A 19751-nucleotide genomic window follows, 5' to 3' on the forward strand; every position below is an offset into this window, starting at 1 on the left:
AGACACTTACGTCATCTAATTCACAAGGATCCAGTCAGCTGAGTTTTCCATAATACTCGGGCAAAGGAGAGAGGAAGCCTCAGTGTAAAGCTAAAGATTTTTAATATCCAAAAGACCTCCTTCCCTTAATACATTAAACTTTCAAACAAATGGTAAAAAAAAAAGTCATCCAATGAATGGTAGCACGGTGCATTCAGTTCTGTCAATCTCGCCACCTGTCGGAGATCTGTAATCATTTGTGGTGGTTCCCGGGGAGAAACCAGAGACCTGTGTAGCAAGCAATGTGGTACACCTATGTATATTATAGGTGTACCACACGGCTTATTATAAGGTCACTGGTCTCTGGTTTCTCCTCGGGGACCACCACAGATGATTACAGCTCTCCGACAGGTGGCGAGATTGACAGAACTGAATGCACCGTGCTACCATTCATTGGATGACTTTTTTGTTTTGTTTTTTTACCATTTGTTTGTAAGTTTAATGTATTAAGGGCAGGAGGTCTTTTGGATATTAATCTTTACAGTTTTACACTAAGGCTTCCTCTCTCCTTTGCCCGAGTATTATGGAAAACTCAGCTGACCAGATCCTGGTGAATTAGAGGACGTAAGTGTCTGTCTCTATATCGGCTGATCGTTTACTGAGGATCGGACGGATGTTCGTTTGGCAGTGATCGTAGCCACCTCACATATATACTATGATGCTTTGATTGATCTTTTGTCCCCCCCCCCCCATCTTTTTTGATACATGCATGGTTTTTAATAGTGGTCATTTCTTCTATCAGCTCAACTACAGCAATGGAGTAGTGACTCTAGTTTGATGAGACCAATTCATGAACGAAATGAGGCTGACAGCTGTAGGACGCCACAGCATCAAGGAATAAGACTTCATGAGTTTGTCTCTAAAACAGTGAGTGAAATTCGAAATAAACTTTAATTCCCATATTCTGCCTTTCCTGTCCATGCAATCTAATTTTCCTATCTCAGGTAATAAAACCAGAATCGTGTGTCCCCTGTGGAAAGAGAATCAAATTTGGGAAATTGTCCTTGAAGTGTCGGGACTGCCGAGTTGTGGCCCATCCAGAGTGCCGGGAGCGCTGCCCTCTTCCATGCATCCCGACGTCAGGGAACACTCCAGTTCGTATTGGAGAGGTAGAACCCTTTGAAAAATTTGCAATGTCTATTTTCAGCACTGTCTGCTTTAAACTAGGCATTATCAAAAAATAACTTTTGTGAAATTAACATGATTTGTCTAATTCTCCTATCCTGTCAACATCAACTCTTCTCCTCCTTTTTTTTTTAATTTTTTTTATTTGGTGGATTTTAGTAGTGATTTAAACCCTATCTGTTCCCTAACCAGTTTCCTGTGTTGTAGGGCACTCTTGCTGACTTTGCTCCATCATCATCTCCAATGATCCCCCCAGTAGTTGTACACTGTGTCAGTGAAATTGAGCAGCGGGGACTTCATGAGGTAAGGTGTGCTTTGTAGGCACATTGAAAGGCAAGCTTTTAATTTCTATGAGCAGTACATTGTTAGTATTTCCATATTGTCTACAACTACTTGTTTCTTTTGTCGAGCAGACCGTGTGTGTTTGGAGCTGTGCACGCACACGGCTGTCAACAAAATGCCTATGTGGGCAAAAATGGTCCTCGCACATGCGTAAGCTATAGTACGTCCTTGTGAACAAGGCCTTAAGGGATAAGTTCACTTAAAAAAAAAAAAAAAAAACTAGTGCAGATTTTGTTTTGCTGGTTAAAAAAAAGTGTTTTTTTTTTTTTTTTTTTTTTTTATAGTCTGTAAAGCATTGCACCAGCGACCAGAAGATCACTGCTGCCATGCAGGTCTCCTGCAGATCTGTCAGTGTATCTGTTCCTGTACGGGCATAGATACACGGAAGGGAAGAATCAAGGAACTACCATGGTAGTTCATTGAGAACTACAAGCTGACAGCGGCAAAGGATGTTGGGGCTTGTAGTTTTTATTCAGAGTTGTGTGAATGAATGATGGAGCCCCACATGGCCGCGCTAATTTCAAAAACCGACAGCTAGTACGGGGAACTTCTTCCCTTTTTGTCACTGGGGAGGGCGGATCCGTCAGTGGCTGCAGCATTGGGAACATGTTGCATGTTCCACTCTTAAAATGGGTGTAACCTGTTCCCAGAGGTGATCTTGTCCTTTAAGAGAAATGAATCTGCCTTTTTGTATTCTTTTTTAAAATTTCTAGTTGCATAGTCTCATGCGTGTTTTTCCCCCAAAAAAAAAATGTACACCCAAGGCCATCTGTTTAATGGCAAGTACTTTACAAAGACAGGAAAAATTGACAGCGCACTGCGGAGGTAATACAAAGTACATAAATTGAGAACAATTCAGAAGGACCCATAGGATACGGCTTAATATGTATAAAATTAAACAAACAAAAAAAAAAAACTTAGAAACATGCGCCACAGCTAGTATGGCTGTTCACGTCCGTCTTGTCTGTGGTCACCCCTGGAATCCATTTTGCCTTGTCCAAATCCTCCATGGTCACCGCCCCCTCTGCCACTATGGAATCCACCTCAGTCACCCCCCTTCCTCTGAAACCAGCACGTCCTCCACCACGTCTCATCGCCAAATCCACCTCCACCCATGTGTGAACCTCCCAGGTCCTCCAGGACCATCTGGTTTGGGAGCCTTGCACTGGTTGCACTCATTTCTCCAGGAGAAATTCATGTTCTCACAGGATGGGTTGGGACATTTCCAGTCTCCAGCTCTCTGCTGTCCTCCGCCACCACTGGGCGATCCTCCACGGTTGCCGTTTCCACCATTGGGAACGCCAAACCCTCCACGTCCTCTACCTCTGGTGTTTCCACCTCCACTGCTTGTAAAGTCGGCTCTCTGTGTAGCAAATGAAACTTTGATCGGATTTCCAGAAAATTCTTTGCCATCAAACCAGTCAATAGCAACCTTGGCAGATGAAGGGTCATCAAAGGAAACTTGCTTCTCCCTTTAGTTTGCCGGTCTGTGTACAGGTTCATCATGGGCTTCCCAGTTTTCTTGTTTGTCTTGATTCCAATCTGCTTAAAATACTCCAACAACCTCCACTGTCACGTTCTCACCCAGGCCTTGCACAAAAATTGTGTTGTCTGAGTTATCCTCTTCATCCATTTCATGTCTGGGAGGCCCGCCTTCACATGGTCCACCAAATTTACTGAATCCTCCCCGTTCACCACCACCCATGCCGCCTCCTTCCACCACGTCCTCTGCCGTCTCGGTCAAAGCCTGCGTGCCCACCACCGAATCCGCCTCGGGCTCTGTCCTGCCTGCCATAACTGCTTTGGTCGGAACCACAGTAGCCGCCACCACCCATGGGAGGAGAGTCCTGGCTGTAACTTCCAGATCCACAACTGTACTGTGATTGCTGCTGCTGGCCATAACCCTGGGGAGGCTTTATAGCTGGACTGTTGACCACCACCATATCCACCCTGACTCTGACCTCCGTAACTGGACTGGCCACCTCCTCTTCCATATCTGCTCTGTTGACCTCCGCCACCGGATTGTTGTCCATAGCTGCTGCTGCTGGTAGGAGGACTGAGCCACTGCCATAGCTTCCAGTGTTACTGCTGGCTGGAGGCTGCTGGGAATAACTGGAATAAGATGACTGGGAGGATTGCGGTTGCTGCTGTTCTCCACTGTAGGGGGGGGTCTGGGAAGTTTGGGAGCTGCCATAGTTACCAGCACTGTATCCTGGGGCCGACTGAGCGCCATAAATAGAGTTCTGCTCCTGTCTATAGGATGAGCCGTACCCTCAGCTTCTTCCATAGGAAGAAGACCCTGTAGTAGACTGCCTATAGCTGCTGTAGCCCTGCTGGCCATAGGACTGGCTGTCCTGCTGGGAATAGCCGCCTTGTGTGGGTTGAGATGGGTAGGACCCATACCCTTGGGCAGCTGGCTGTGAGTAATTATTGATCGCCATTATTCTCTTCTGATGGAATACGAAAAACTTCTCGTGATGATTCTCTGCGCTGCACTGACCCCTCATGCGTGTTTTTTTTTTTTTGTTTGTTTTTTTTTTTTTTTTTTTTTTCTTTGAATCACTGATCTAGAGGCTGATTGGCTGTTTAGAACAATTAGGGGTCATTTAACACTTCTTTTTTTTTTTTTTTTTTTTTTTTTTTTGTGTCTAATAACAAATGACAAGTGGTGCATTGCTGTGCTATTACTATTGAATAGCACCTCAACACACCCAGGCAGTGAAAGTAGGCGTGAGTAATTTAGTGGTAGGCTGCTTTAACATAACACTTTAATATCACACATTATCATTGCATGCTAACAGTTGATGGACCCTAACTCAGGAATTACTAGACGAAAGTATTCAGGGTGCAGCTAGTTCTCATTTTAAAAAAAAAAAAAAAAAAAAAAAAAAAAAAAAAAGCAGCTGAAGTGGTGAGCTAGAGAGGATCTCTGAAGGAAGTTTTTGACTACAAAAGAAAGTATAATATAAAGTTTGGATGTCCTCATTTTTCCAGTACAATACTAATGATTTTAGGTGAAGGTCATCTGTAAATACGCATCACAAACATTTGACTTGTAACCCATGTATTGATTAGTACTGGACAGGTATTGCTGATCCGCGCTGGGTAGTAGCTTTAGTGTTACACTTTGTGTGTTTTTGAACTTTTTTTTTTGTTTTTAAACATGAGCAATGCTTTATTTTTTTTATTTTTTTTTCTCTCCATCTCCAACCCCCCCCTTTCCTAGACTGGTCTATACAGAATTTCTGGCTGCGATCGCACAGTTAAAGATTTAAAGGAAAAGTTTCTGAGAGGGAAGAATGTTCCTTTACTCAGTAAAGTGGATGACATTCATGCAGTGTGTGGTTTTCTCAAAGACTTTCTGCGCAACTTGAAGGAACCATTGCTTACTTTCCGCCTCAATAAAACCTTCATGAATGCAGCTGGTGAGTATTCTTTTCCATATAATTTTTTTTTTTATGGCAACTGAATCAGTATAACCATTTTTATTTGTATAGGGTTAGACGCACGCACAGTTTGTGGTCTGTTAAAGGTGGTAGCAAACCCACTTTCATCTTTTACCTACAGGTAAGCCTGTAATAATGCTTACTTGTAGGTACTGTGGCTATCTCCTAAACTTGCACTGTTTAGGAGCTATTCAGAGTGCATGCAGCCGAAGATGTCACTGCGCCCCCGAACACTTGTGTAGCCAGAGGCTTCGAACCCTGAAGGAAGAGTGCGTAAGGATGGAAACCCTCTCAGCGGTGACAATGTGACACTGAAGGGCTTTGCTTTAAGGCAAGTCTCTCATAATGGGCTAGTAAGTGATGCATATTAGCACATTATGGCATTGCAGGGGATTCTTTTTTTTTCTTTTTTTTTTTTTTGTTTCAATAGTTTTTATCCCTTTTCATGACTAAGCCTATTTTTGGCATTTGGTGTTTACAAGTTAAAAGCCATATTATTTGCTAGAAAATTACTTGGAACCCCCAAATATTATATATATATTTTTTTAGCAGAGACTCTAGAGAATAAAACGGCGATTGTTGCAATATTTTGTGTCGCGGTATTTGCGCAGTGGTGTTTTAAACGCAACTTTTTGGGAAAAGGGACACTTTCATAAATTTTAAAAAAAATGAAACAGTAAAATTAGCCCAATTTTTTTGCAGAATGTGAAAGATAATGTTGCGCCGAGTAAATAGATACCAAACATGTTACACTTTATAATTGCACGCACTCGTGGAATGAGGACAAAATACGGTACCTACAAATCTCAATAGGCGACGCTTTAATTTTTTTTACGGTTACTAGGTTAGCGTTACAGAGGAGGTCTAGTGCTAGAATTATTGCTCTCGCTCTGACGATCGCGGTGATACCTCACATGTGTGATTTGAACAGTTTCCATATGTGGGCACGACTTCCGTATGCGGTTTTCCTTGCTTTGCGAGCTCGCAGGGACGGCGGGCGCTTTAAACATTTTTTTTTATTATTTTTTTTATGAATAAATTGTTTAAAAAATAAATAAAAGATTGATCCCTTTTTATTGCTGTCACAATGAATGTAAACATCCCTTGTGACAGTAATGGGTGCTGACAGGTACTCTTTATGGAAGGATCAGGGGTCTAAAAGACCCCCGATCCCCCCTTTACACTTCAAAGTATTCAGAAAACGGCGATTCTGAATACTGTTTTTTTTTTTTTTTTTTTTTTTAATTTTTTTTTAAATCTGGCAGCCGAGTAAACGGGAAGTGACGTCATGACGTCGCTTCAGTGTTTACTATTAGGAGACTGGAACGAAGCCGATTACGGCTTCGTTCCAGTTCCTCCCCAGCAGCCGGAGGCATCCGATCGTGAATCGGTGCTCCCGATTGAACGGGAGCACCGTAACAGCGGCGGGAGGCGGCGACGTCCCCTCCCGCTCCTCCGGCATAACAGCCGAGCGGCTTCTAGCCGCTTCGGTTGTTATGGCTGGATAGCCAATTGCCCGCTGTAAAAAACGGTACCGGGATGATGCCTGCAGGTGAGGGCATCATCCCGGTATACCCCCCGGAAGCCGAGTATGCACATCTGTGTAAGCTCAGCTGGATGGGGTTATTGAAGTTTTACAGATAACATCAATATGCAATAAACATGGTCATACATCTAGATTCAGTATTGCGAAGTTCGCTATACAGGTACATATGACATGGTATAATATGAAAATTTTTAATCAGTTTCAACAGTGATGGACAGTATGGGTGCTATGCGTAGGTCTAAGTGTGCTGTCTATCAACCCCAAACACCCAAACTGGGTGCTTACTGTGTCTGGGGTAGGGAGACGACCTCTCCTATTCCTCTGCTTTAGGGCAGGCGATGGATCCGGTCAATAATGGGTTCCATGGGTGACAGCTCAGGGAGCAGGATTGAGATTAACTGTCTGGTGTATGCATTAAGGTCTGATGGTAAGACACTCTCGGGAATGCCGTGCATTTTTAAGTTATTACGATGGGACCTGTCCTCCAGGTCTACCATTTTAGCCCTCATCCACTGATGTTCATCACATGCGTGTTCATGTGCATCTACCAAGTCATTCACTGACTTGAGTGTCACTTCGGGTCATTTTGCTCCCCATGGAGTGCATCTGTGAGGTAACTTTCGTGCACATGGAAGAGAGTGACATGTACTGAGTTTTGGAGAGAGATGAGCATCTCCTTCATTGCAGTGTCTAGCACCGGCTGGTTTGATGTGGGAAAAGCTACTATAGTGGATGGCTGGCGTAAAGGTGTAGAATACGCCTCCGGGTTGTGCGGTTCAGAATCTAGTCTCCTCTTCGATTTTCACTGGGCTGTTTTGTGTGGATGAGGCTGCAGAGGACGGATTGTCTGCTGAGTCATCTCTGGGGAGGAATATTTCTGGCGGATCGGCATCTGGAAGACTGGTGTAGGAGCTGTTTCCCTCACAGTGCAGGCCGCGGCTGCCATCTTGGGACTGGAGCTTCGGCGGCTGTGTGAAGTAGGTAGTCCGTTTCCTGGGCTGCCTGTATTCTTTTAGTTTGCGGGACATAGCTAGATGATTCGCCGGTCTCCGGTGGTTGAAAGAGGGTCACTCTGGTAGCTGTTCTTCCTTGAGTTTTATCTCCGGTCGGTGCTGGAGCTGTGGAGTCAAACGTCCATTCGGCTCGGCAGCTAGCCACACCCCCATTTTTTTTTAATTTATTTTTTTTCTGCAGTTTACTACCGCTTTAGAGTTCCTGAGAATGGTTTGAAGATCTCAAACCTGCTAGATACCACTGTTTATAAGGATTTTTTTTCTATTACTCCCTTCTCCAGAAATTTCAGACGATGATAATAGCATTGCTGCGATTTATCAAGCAGTTGATGAGCTTCCTGCAGCCAACAGGGATACTTTAGCCTTCCTAATGACACATCTTCAAAGGTTAGTACAAATACACATTTTTAGATCTGTCTTGATGCTCCCTTTTCTCTTACTGTATGTATTTATGCACCTCTATCTGTGCTCTGCAGAGTGGCTGAGAGTCCAGACTGTAAGATGGATGTGACCAATCTGGCTAGGGTGTTTGGGCCCACACTGGTGGGTCACGCAGTCCCTGATCCTGACCACATGACACTCCTACAAGATACAAAACGTCAGCCAAAGGTATATCTCATAGAACGGCAGCCTAGTGGAAGTGCAGTGTATTTTCTGTGCAGACATGTTTCGAGTTGTTTTAATGTACATTTTCTAATTTTACAGACTTTTCCATATCTTTGTCTTAAGTAGTAGCAAAAGGGTGCTCATTCCAGAACAGGAAAGGTTGTGGGGGTATTACAAACCTCCCCAACTTGACTCGGCTTCAGGCTGAGGCAGGAATTGTTAAGCCAACATGAAAGGGGGCATACATGTACCGGGACCAGTTAAGGTGGTGGCCTTTGGAATTGGGTAGTAGAGGTGTGTTTTTTTTTTTTTTTTTTTTTATCGGGCTGCATTTAATCATTATAACCAAATAAAGGAGATAACGCCAACATTTCAGAAGAAAAAAAAAAATCTATTGGCAAATTAATACTCACCACTTTAATTTTTTTTTTTTTTTTTTTGCCGTAGTCTCAATTGGAAAGAAACTGTGCTGAGAAATTCAGCTTTTTATACACTTTAAAGTGATTTGTAAAGATTTATTGTTTTTAAATGGCCAACATATCATGCTTACCTGCTCTGTGTAATGGTTTTGCACAGAGCAGCCACAATCCTTCTGCTCTGTGGTTCCCCGCCACAGCTTCTGGCTCCTCTTTGTTGAGTGCCCCCATAGAAATCCACTTTCGGGGTGCCTTGTCTATTGACACACAGCTTGGCCCTGCCCCTTTTTCTCATTAATGGCTCCTGCTGCTATCAATCTGCCCTGTGGGGAGGGAGCCACTGCTCTCATGCATATCGCTGAATGGAGACTGGGCTCAGGTAATTATAAAGGAGTGGCGATTCTCTGACATGATTTTTTTTTTTTTTTTTTTAGCTTAATGCATATAATGTAAAAAAGAGAAACTTTTAGGCCCACTTTAAAGTGTAACTAAAGGCAAAAGTGTGGCAGAAGAGGTGAGCAGTAGGGATCAGCTGAGTGCCGCTTACATGGCCCGCCGGAGCTTCCTTCCCTGCTCCAAGCACTGCACGAAAGCTGGGAGAAAAGGAGAGCAGCGGGGAATCAGCTGAGCGGTGCTGTACTGAAGGCTTTAATCGCACATAGATCACATCACTATACACAGTTCACACTATATAACGCTGCAATATAGTGCATTTTAGGATCTTGCAACCTTTTAACTGCTTCCTGACCAGCGCACGGCTATGTAAGTCAGCAGAATGGCACGGACAGGCACATGGGCGTACAGGTACATCCCTTTTAAATGTGCCGCCGTGCCATTGTGTGCGCACCAGTTGGGACCTCTGTGATACCGAATGCGGTCCCGCGGACTCTATCGCCATAGGGGGTACCCGCGGTTGTCTCACGGGGAGGAAGAACGGGGAGATGCTAAAGTAAACAAGCATCTCCCCTTTCTGCCTAGAATTAGTGACACTGATCTTTGCTCCCTATGATTGGAGCAGAGATCAGTGATGTGTTAAACACAGCCACCCCCCCACCACAGTTAGAAACATGCCCCTTACATGACACTTAACCCCTACACTGCCACCTCCTGGTTAACCCCTTCACTGCCAGTGTCATTTGCACAGGAATCGGCGCATTTGTATAGCACTGATTGCTGTATAAATGACAATGGTCCCAAAAATATGTAGAATACGTATCGGCCTAATATGAGGGGGGAAAATTATTATTATTATTTTTTTTTTTTTTTTTTTTTATAAGTCTTTGGGGGATATTTATAGCTAAGTAAAGTAAGTGGGCTTTTTTTTTTTTTTTTCTTCTCAATTGATGCTTTTTTTGTTTATAGCGCAAAAAATAAAAACCGCAGAGGTGATCAAATACCACCAAAAAGCTCCATTTGTGGGGGGAAAAAGGACATCAGTTTTGTTCGCGAGCCACGTTGCACGACGACGCAGTGCCGAATCGCAAAAAGTGGTTTGGTCTTAAGCCAGCAAAATGGTCCGGTCTGAAAGTGTTAAACTACCCTTTTTTATTTAATTTTTTTTTTTCAGACAGGGCTTATATTGCAGCCCTCCCTGAAAAGTCATAGCAGGGCTTATTTTTGGGTAGGTCTTATTTTTTGGGGAAACGCGGTATATAAATGTTTAAAAACCAATACAATAAATAAACTGGTGTTTTATATGTAGGTTTTATAAAAAAATATATATAAATATCTCCTTGATAATGCACTATATTGTATAGCAAATTCTATGTGTTACTGATGAACTTTGCTGTATTTTTATCTTAGGTAGTGGAACGTTTGATGTCATTGTCACCGGATTTCTGGAACCAGTTCATGATGGTGGAAAACATGGACCCATCTCATATAATTGAAAATACAAATATTTTCAGCACTCCTCAGACTCCTGACGTGAAAGGTAAACTCACAAATAGGCTATGAGTTTTATCAAGCGTTTCCTATCTTCTTACTTCACTAAATTAGCTGCGTGCTACTGCCCCTGTGTCTTCGGTAAAGTAGATGGGTACTTCTGAGTCTGCAACTTTACTGAACATGTTGGGTGTTGCTGTCCCTTTTGACTTTAATGGACTTGGTCACAGTTGTCCCTTTGACTTCAATAAAGGAATTGATTTGCAATCCTCTTACTAGAAACATGTCATATGCAGCTCTACCTTTCATCATTTTGATACAAACGTAACTTGTATGAAACAAACCAGCTGTTATCCTTGGTGCGCCCACGGGAAATGTTTTGTATGAAGTCATCTTTGACAGTGGAACATTGGAAAAGACAATGGGTTGCTGTATAAGCAAAGAGCATAGCTAGCCATAGCAGTGAGTATCTTTGCTCCAGTTTCTATAATTAAAGTGGGATTCCAGTAAAAAAAAAATACAAACCCTTTTTTTTTTTTTTTTTTTGTGTGAGAATAAGCCGTGAACCAGTCCAGCCTCGCCTCAAGCATCCCTTCCCCCTTCATGATGTCACATGGTTTTTACTCATAAGCCACTTTCTATGGGGACATTCATGTGGGCTCTATCCCGAGCCTCGCCCGCATCCATAGACGGACAGCGGGGCTCCGCCCTGCCTCCTCCTTTGTCACAGAATTTGTTTGATAGCAGCAGGAGCCAAGTCTGCCGCGTCCAGAAGAAAGCTGCTGCTCTCAGGCACAGTGCTGGACTGAGATCGGGCTCAGATGAGTAGAAGGGGGAGCTGGGGGTAATCCTAGATACAGAAGGTTTTCTTGCCTTCATGCATAGAATGCATGAAGGTAAAAATCCACTTTAAATGTGAATACCGGTGTCCCTGCGCAAAGACTTGTATGTTCCTTGACGTCTGTTTATACTAATTGAGGTTAGCAATGATTTTATACTGTTGCCTATAATCAGTTTTGCTATTTTTTTCTTTTTCTTTTTTTTCTTTTAGTGAGCATGTTGGGACCTCTGACAACACCTGAGCAGCAGATCAGCAAAACACCTTCCTCAAGCTCACTTTCCCAGATGGTTAAATCTACTCTTAGCAAAAACACACCAAAGTAAGTACCAAAGTAACCAGTAGTCAAGATGATCATAGATTCTGTCCATGTATGTTTGTACACTTTTCTAGTGTTAGGAGGCATGTGCGCTGCTGTTGCTTACCACCTCTTTTGAAAAAGGTAATTAACCACTTGCCGCCTGCCATATAGCAAAATGACAGCGGCAAATTGGTTGTGTTATCCTGACCGGACGTGATCAGGATAACAAGCCGCTGTGTGCCCCTGGGGGGCGTGCATCGCGGCGATCGTTGTCGATGCGTGTTAGTCACGCGCCACAACTCCAATCTAGGTAAAGAGTCTGACGGAGACTCTTTACCACGTGATCAGCCATGTCCAATCATGGCTGATTACGATGTAAACAGGAACAGCTGTTTATCTGCTTTTCATCACTCATGAGTGGAGGAGAGCTGATCGGCTGCTCCTCTGACAGGAGGGGGGTCTGTGCTGATGATCGGCGCAGCCCACCAACCCAATTCCCCCCCCCCCCCCCCCCCCCACCGTGGATGCCCGCACAGGACCACCAGGGATGGCCACCACTGATGAGCACCAGGTATGGCATCTGTTGGTCATGGGTGGCAATGCCGGTCTTTTTTTATTTAGCAAATATAGGTGATCAAATACTACCAAAAGAAAGCTCTATTTGTGTGAATAAAATGATTTAAGTTTGTTTGGGTACAGTGTAGCATGACCATGCAATTTTCATTTAAACTGTGCTGAAAATTGGCTGGGGCATGGGGGGGGGGGGGGGTGCCCAGTAAGTGGTTAAAGTGACACAAAACGTTATCCTTATTTTCCATTCAGAATCTATACACATCCATTACTTAAAGCGGAACTTCAGTAATTTTTTCAATTTTCCATCTGTTAAATCTTCTGCGCTTGTTTTAACTTTGGATAGTAAAACTTTTTTCTGCCAGTAAGTGCCTTATACAGCCCACTTCCTCTTTCTTGTCTGGTGATTTTAGCCTAGGCTTATGACATAATGCACAGCTCTCTCACTCTGGTGAGTTTGCCAGGAAGGGAGGTGGAGTCAATCATAGGAGGGCCAATGAGAGGTGCAGAGCTGGAGGTGTGCCTCTGTGTAAATCCAGGAAGTGAACAGGCAACAGCTTCAGCTGCCCACAGTTAAAATGGTTACAGCCACACTCTGGAGGGAGATTTCTGCATTATATTTGGCAAGTGCAGAATCTGTATGTATATTGTGTGTATATTGGTGGGAAGCTACAGAATGGCAAAGATGTTTTTAATACAAATTGTGAGTGGACTGCAGTTCCTTTTTAATGAACCTGTAATCTATTTTTCATGAATTATTTTCTTACTGTTTTTTTCTGTCTTTGCAATGTCCTCTGTAAGCTCCTGAACATCTCCTTTTTTCCCCTCCCTTCCATTTGGAACAAGCAGTGTATGTTAGGTGTGGTCATGTGTGCTACTCTACACACATTAACCATTTCCGGACCACTGCACGCTGATAACTTTGAAGAGGAATAGCGTTACGGGAGCAGCTAGCTGCCATAACCCCAATTTATCTTCTTTGGCCGACGGTCTGGTTTCCGATTTATAGTGGTCTCTGTGGTTGGAAGCAGTAGAAGCTGCTTGGGTTGTTTTAAAAAAAGTGTTTTTAATGTTCATATGGTATGTTCACTACTGTTTTTATTTACTTGGAACAAGTTTGTGGCATGCTGGTTGTACCAAAAATGATCAATGAATTGACTTGGTTACATTCAGCCTACTCCATAGATGGTTTGGATCTTAGCCAGTCCCTGCTGAACTGGCCAAGATTCAAATTATCTATGGCCAACTTTAGTAACCCAAAGTAGGGGAGGGCTGTCTCGGCGGCTCGCTGAGAGGCTGAAACTGCCATCAGTCCAGGCACCTGGCGTATCCAGAGTCTGGATGATGCGGTGCCTAGACTGATCTGTGTGATGTCAGCGGAGAGCGAACTTCAGACCACTCTCTGCTGAAAACGGGTCACAGGAGTGCAAAACATATTGCACACCTGTGACCCCTAGGAGAAGCCCAGCCAAACAAGCTCAGGCTGGATGTTTCCTTTTTAAGCTCCCTACATGCAATACATCTTCTGTTTGTTTGAGTTGTGCTGTGCTTGACCAGCAGTTTGTGTGCATGACTCTCCAAAGCCCTGTCACTGCACACTTTGGAAAAATGAGTGAGCAAAACCATATTTGTGTGAGGCATTCAGAGCCCTCTGTGTGTGAACAGATGGGGTGAATTAGAAAAAGCAGTATTATGCTGTACTGTTTTTAGGTCTATTTTGGATCTGACCCGTGTGCATTCCTTGCTATTTTTTTCCAAGACTGTCAGGGCTTCAGAGGACCCTGTGCACCAAGCCAAAGTTTGATTTCTTCATTTGTTTTTGCTTTTGTACACATTCCTTGGGGTTTGCATGGCAACAACAAAATGTGAAAGTGTGCAAGGCTAGGAGGACACGAGGGTGTGTACAGGTGGGAAAGAAAGGCAATTCATCTAAGGTATCGGTGTACAGTCATTTTACTAGGCGGAAAATGAGAGAAATGCCAATCGTTTTGTTGCTTATTTTATAAATGCTTTGTGGCTTAATGCTTTCTTTTTTTTTTTTTTTTTTTTTTTTAGGTTTGGAAGTAAAAGTAAATCTGTCACCAGCATTGGCCGATCCGCTGGCTACTTTGCCTCTCCAATACTAAAATGAACTGATGGCACTCAATAGACAGTTGCAATAGACAGTTGCACCCCTCCTAATTTTTATAATATGCTTTTTAAGTCATACTGGGGATTTATTAGTTTTAAAGCAAATACTGTAACATCCAAAGACAATGCTGCAAAAAAAATTTTTTAGTGCTTTTACCTCTACTTTTATCGAAAGCAGATGTTGGATATTGATTTTTACTTTTAACCAGATTTTTGTTTATGGTATAAACTGTATACGCTTGACTTTAAATCAGAATTTTAGGAAAACTGAATACACAGTTGAAATGGTAGTACGTGAATTGTCTTACAAGTCGAAGGCTTTCACTTTTCAAGTCGTGTGTTTTTTTTTTTTTGGTTTCGTCTTGCTGCTTTTTATGTTCCCTGTCCAGAACTAGCCTGTCCATCTACACCATAAGTTGGCATCTTTACACTGGAAACCACCGTGGGGTCCTTTTATTGCCTGTGCCGCAGGAAACGGAAGACTGGCAGAAAGGTCAACAAATCTTGGCAGGTGAAACTGTTGACAGAAATGCATTTTGACTGTGTATTTAGCCATTTGCCTATAGTTCAGCTTTAATCCCCTCTTTTGCTGGAGAGACTAATAACACACTAGCCCTATGCCAGGGTATTTATACCCATACTTATTTTACGTATACATAGAATTTTTTGTTTTATGGGCAGTTTTGACTTTTAATAATTTTTATCAAAGAAAAGTTTATTTTACTAAAAGGGAACAGTCAACCATTATTATAATTACTGTTTCTTACAGCTTTGGACACTGTCAAGAAACTTGTACATTTATTTTATACTGTGTAATGAATTTTGTAAATACAGCACTGATAACTTATGCCTAATCCTAAATGTACAAATTCTGACTGTGTGGTTTATCCTTTTATTCTTGTTTGAATTAAAGGGAAGTCTGTACATCCATGTTTCATCTAGGAAAGGTTTTTATAGGGTTGCACACCTAAAATGTAAGTTGGCCTTAAAAGACAGACAGTAGTAGTATAATTTGGCACACCCACCAACAAATTTTGAAACGCTTTTTCTGCACATGCCCATGTGTGGCAGAACCATGTTTTCTGCACATCCCAGGTTTAATTGAAAGTCCTGACCTCTTCCCCAATAAGAGCTACTGCAATCCCATCCCTTTAAAGTGGATCTGCAATACTTGACATCCTGTAACAGCCTGAGGTCCAACACCGGCATCTTCTAAAGGCCTTTATGCCGGCATGGGATGATGATTTTCTGGCACACAGGTTTAAATTCCCGCACAGATCCTTTCCCAAACTGATATTTCATGTTTTGGGATGATAATGTAGTAAAGTGAACTTGTACGTCGATGTTTATCATTTAACAGTCTTGATGGGTACATTAAAGATTCATAGGGCCTAAAATATAATAATCCTGGCAAACGGTGGATCAGGGGATCACCAGTGCAGGACACAATGCATTAGGCATTTGGTCACATGATCTCTGCTTTGGGGGGGGGGGGGGGGGGGGGGGGCCAGGGGCAGGCACCCACCCAGATAGTTCTTTCAACAAATCTTGTGACCAGCATCACAGTAGGCCTTGGGTAATAGAAGTTGGCATTTCCGTTTCTTTATATGATCCACTCTTAAAGCACCTGTTGGCTTCTTGCATTACTCTGCATGTCCCTATTTGAAATGCAAGAAGTTCTTGGCTAAGCATTTTATGGCAGACGTTGCCAATGTTGCTCTAATACAAGCCAAGAAATCTAGTTGCACTTCCCTTACTGCCTTATTGAAAGCAACTATGGAACTATCAAAGAATGGCTGCTTGTTGGCATTGGAGAACCCAGGTTGGTGCCAGCTTGCAGTTTAAGTTAGTACCCTATAAATTTCTTCTGTACACTTGGCACATATTGCCAGTTGCTATACATTGTAATGCCTGCAATCATTTTTGTTTGTAGTTTTACATAAGTATACTGTATATAAATAATGGACATTAAAAGTCTGCTTCTAATTTTTGTATGTCATTTTTTTTTTAAGTGGAATTTGTATTTTTTTTTTTTTGGACTTCTGTAAACTGTTTCTTTTGCATTTCAAAAAACTCCAAAACCCTTACAAAGGCCTTTACTAAAAGAAGTGAGGCAAGTAGTCTTTGAGAACCAACTAAAGCCAAAAGCGTGTCCCTCAAGGCCAAATGTTGATCTAAACCTGATTGGAGAAAGATCAGGATGTGTCTAATGGAGTAAATATCTTTACCTCACACCATGCAAAGTATGCTTTCCAGGTGTGATAAGAGGTTGCAAAAGGTGGAGTTTCTAGCTTTAAGAAGCAACCAACACAGATGGTACCTCTCCTTTAGAGCCTAGACATCAACTACTGTGATTTTAAAGCCAGTAACACTGAAGCAGATTTTGCACAAAAGATTTGTGTGTTCTGTAAGTGCCAACAAAGTGTCTGCCAGTAGCCTGATGGAGTCCGAGTACCACATCTGCTCAGGTCAGGGCAATGAGATGAGTATCACCAGAATGCCCTGCACTGCGTTACTGTGAAGCAGATGAGGGAGCTTCAGAGGAGGAATGGTGTGGATCAAGAACACACTGATCTCACTGAGTCACCAGGGCAGCTACTGCAATGGTTAGAGGATCCCTGGACTTGGAAACACTTGCTTGGTTGATTCTGGAAGCCAGGAGGTCAGTGTCCAGCATTCCCCATGTAAAACAGAGGTTTTGACCGAGGAACTCTGTCAAGTCATCTTCATTTTTGGCCTTGAGATTTTTGGTTCCTCTATGATTGAATTATGCTACTGTTTTGTGGTGTCCCTACGAATCTGGATCAGATAACTGTCCAGTGTGAATGCACAGGCAAAAGGCTTGGAGTTCATGTATGAGAATTGGTTTCCACCAGTGACCAATTCACCTGTGCCAAAGTGAGGAAAGCCCAGGACTTCCTGACATCTGTAAATATCTTCCAGACAAATGAAAGGAAGAACTTTGCTCTCCAACTCAAGGATGGCATTTGTGCCACCAGGCTAAAGATAACCTAGTATTGGGTGACATGAATTGTAGAAACCTAGAAAATGTACTTTTTTATCCCATACAGGCAGAATGTTGCAATGGTATGGGGTGAAATTGGACCTAAGGGACTGCTTAGGAGGCCACCATCAAGCCCAGAACTCTTGTCCAAAAGCTGTTGAACAGCCCATGGATTTGGGATGGAGAGTTTGTCCTATGAAAACCCCTGGACTGGGCAATATCTAGAAGGATACGTTAAGCAGTGAGTCAGTTCCAGAGTTAACGTCTGAAGATTCAAGATCAAAAAGTTTGGTTAGTAGTGTCTAAACAGGCTTTTAAATATTGACAGGGTCTGAGCAAACTAGCAGGAGGTTGTGCAGATATCCTACATTGGTAATGTATGTTGAAAGCAGCCAGACTAGCACCTTGGCAAATACTTAGATTGCAAAGTAAATCAAAAATAAATAACTATATAAACTATACTTGCCTGCTCCGTGCAATGGCATTGCACAAAGTGATTGTGAACCTCCACTTCTTGGGTCCCCACTGGCGCTCCTGCCCCCCTCCTTTCTTTTTTTTTTTTTTTTTTTTTCTTCTTCTTCATACAATTTCACAGGGATACAGGAGGGAAAAAGGGATAGGAGTATAAACATGCTTTGCAAAGTCAATTGCATGTAAGAACCCTTCTCTATGTCCAGTTCCCACTTTCTCCTGAGTCTGTCTCTATTGACAATGTAACTCAACCCTGCCCCTTGTCACTGGATTTGAGTGATAACATTGGGAGCCAATGGCAACTGGTGTGCCAGCGAGACCCTGATGGGATAGGGAGAGAAGAGCTGCAGATAGGGATATTGATGCCTAAACATTTTTAACCTTGGTGCAAGGAATGCATTAAGGTAAAATGTTAAGACTTTAAAACCACTTTAACATATTAGATTTGGAGAGTTTAGTGATTGGGTTTACATGTACTTCAACTGTTTGGAAAGCCATAGAATCTAAATTTAAAAAACAAAATTTAAAATTCATTATAGAAACCGTTGTCACTGATAAAAATGAAATCTAGGATCCCATCATTGCAACGCAAAAGCAATAACCACTAAGGGCTGCACCATGATGTACAGTCCATTTATCTATGACCAAGGTAAAAATTGTCATCTTATGTCTTTTTCAATTGGTTGAATATTTCATTTTTTGGGGAATTCAGACTTTTTATTTATTTTTACCTCCACTACTAGTATATTCTTGAATAATATTTTCAAGAGTGCATTAAAAGACTTGGCCTTCAGTTTAAAGTTTATTCATATTTAATGTACTTCACCTCTCATTGTTTGACAATAATGCTTTTACCCTTGAAAATGTTATTTTATAATACAGAGCTTGTGAACTGGATAGATTTTATAAATTTTGGAATACAGGTCTCTAGACTGTAACCCAAATAAACTCCAGCACTTTGCCCATGTAATGTAAATGGTTATTTAGGGCTGTACATGAGAAAATTAGCCACTTTACACTGATATTTTTACTGTGCCACTTCTGGATTGGGACCTACTGTATGATATTGTTTTTTTGGAGTACCCGTACTGTAAAAATTAATTTTAATTTTTGCTAGGAAACATTTTTGGAAGTTAAAATAATAGTCAGTGGGGGGGGGGGGTTCAAGATGACAATGCAGTGACACTTGGGACCAAAACACAAAGCCGTGTTTACATATGTGCACATTGTATGTAGTTTTTACTGCATCCAATTCGCATTAAATGCAAGTGGGTTTGGCTCTCAATGAAGCTGGTTCACACAGGTCCGGGGGGTTGCGCTGCGGATTCTAAGAGGGTCCTGTGCATTTTTGGGTCTGGGGAACAGAAACACACCGGACCCTTGGCTGGAAACGCTAAGTGACTGACAAGTATTATTGCAGTAATCAGGTGTTTAAAATTTTCTGCCACCACCATCTCACAGTGGTAATAGTCAAGGCAGAGGAAGCATGAGCGCTGACATAATCTGCTAGGTGAAGTGTTGTGCATATGTTCTGTGCTCTTTCTCCCACCATTTAGCGTAGAGGAAGCAGATGTACCAATGTTAAGTAGGTAAATTTGTCTTTTAGTCTGTCCTGCTTTTATGAAGCTATGACATCTGGTCTAGTTATCGTGATACTAGTCTTGCCGATCACGTTGGGTAACAAGGACAGTTGGCTTGGAAATGCAGCAGAAAGTAAAAAAAAATTGTAATGCCTTACATGTTTGGCTTTAAAATGATTCATGTAACTATCCTTCCTAACAATGGTTTCATTCAGACTAGTAGATCCTAATGCACTGCTCTATGCATTAGGTTTAAAAATAGGAATTGCATAAATACAAACAGTATATTTGTTTTACATTTTGGAATTTTTAATGGATCAGATTGAAATAAACATGCTGCTTCAGTGTCCACAAATTAAAAACCTAGTGAAAATGATGTCAAACAGTTTGTTAATAAGGATGGGCTCAGATGCGTTCGCAAGTCCATCTGCCTGCCGGGA

General features: G+C 42.3%; 1 protein-coding gene and 1 pseudogene across 2 annotated transcripts in view; one reads left to right on the forward strand and one right to left on the reverse strand.

Annotated features, from left to right (window-relative positions):
* The window catches only part of RACGAP1 (Rac GTPase activating protein 1), a 48669-nt gene extending 32427 nt beyond the window's left edge, over nucleotides 1-16242 (forward strand). Inside the window, exons 9-17 of one of the 2 annotated variants that reach the window (XM_077484306.1) lie at nucleotides 782-906; nucleotides 984-1148; nucleotides 1372-1467; nucleotides 4733-4931; nucleotides 7793-7898; nucleotides 7988-8120; nucleotides 10337-10466; nucleotides 11469-11577; nucleotides 14182-16242. In XM_077484306.1, coding sequence (XP_077340432.1) covers nucleotides 782-906; nucleotides 984-1148; nucleotides 1372-1467; nucleotides 4733-4931; nucleotides 7793-7898; nucleotides 7988-8120; nucleotides 10337-10466; nucleotides 11469-11577; nucleotides 14182-14257 — 1139 coding nt within the window. In that variant the 3' untranslated portion in view covers nucleotides 14258-16242. The remainder of the gene's footprint in view (nucleotides 1-781; nucleotides 907-983; nucleotides 1149-1371; nucleotides 1468-4732; nucleotides 4932-7792; nucleotides 7899-7987; nucleotides 8121-10336; nucleotides 10467-11468; nucleotides 11578-14181) is intronic. The other variant, XM_077484307.1, reaches the window with a different exon arrangement.
* Nucleotides 2247-4001, reverse strand: LOC143984032 (uncharacterized; annotated as a pseudogene).
* Nucleotides 16243-19751: the final 3509 nt, after the last annotated feature.

This window comes from Lithobates pipiens, unplaced genomic scaffold (genome assembly GCF_037356315.1).
Source record: "Lithobates pipiens isolate NorthernLeopardFrog02 unplaced genomic scaffold, aLitPip1_a1.2 Scaffold_16, whole genome shotgun sequence".
Taxonomy (NCBI): Eukaryota; Metazoa; Chordata; class Amphibia; order Anura; family Ranidae; genus Lithobates; species Lithobates pipiens.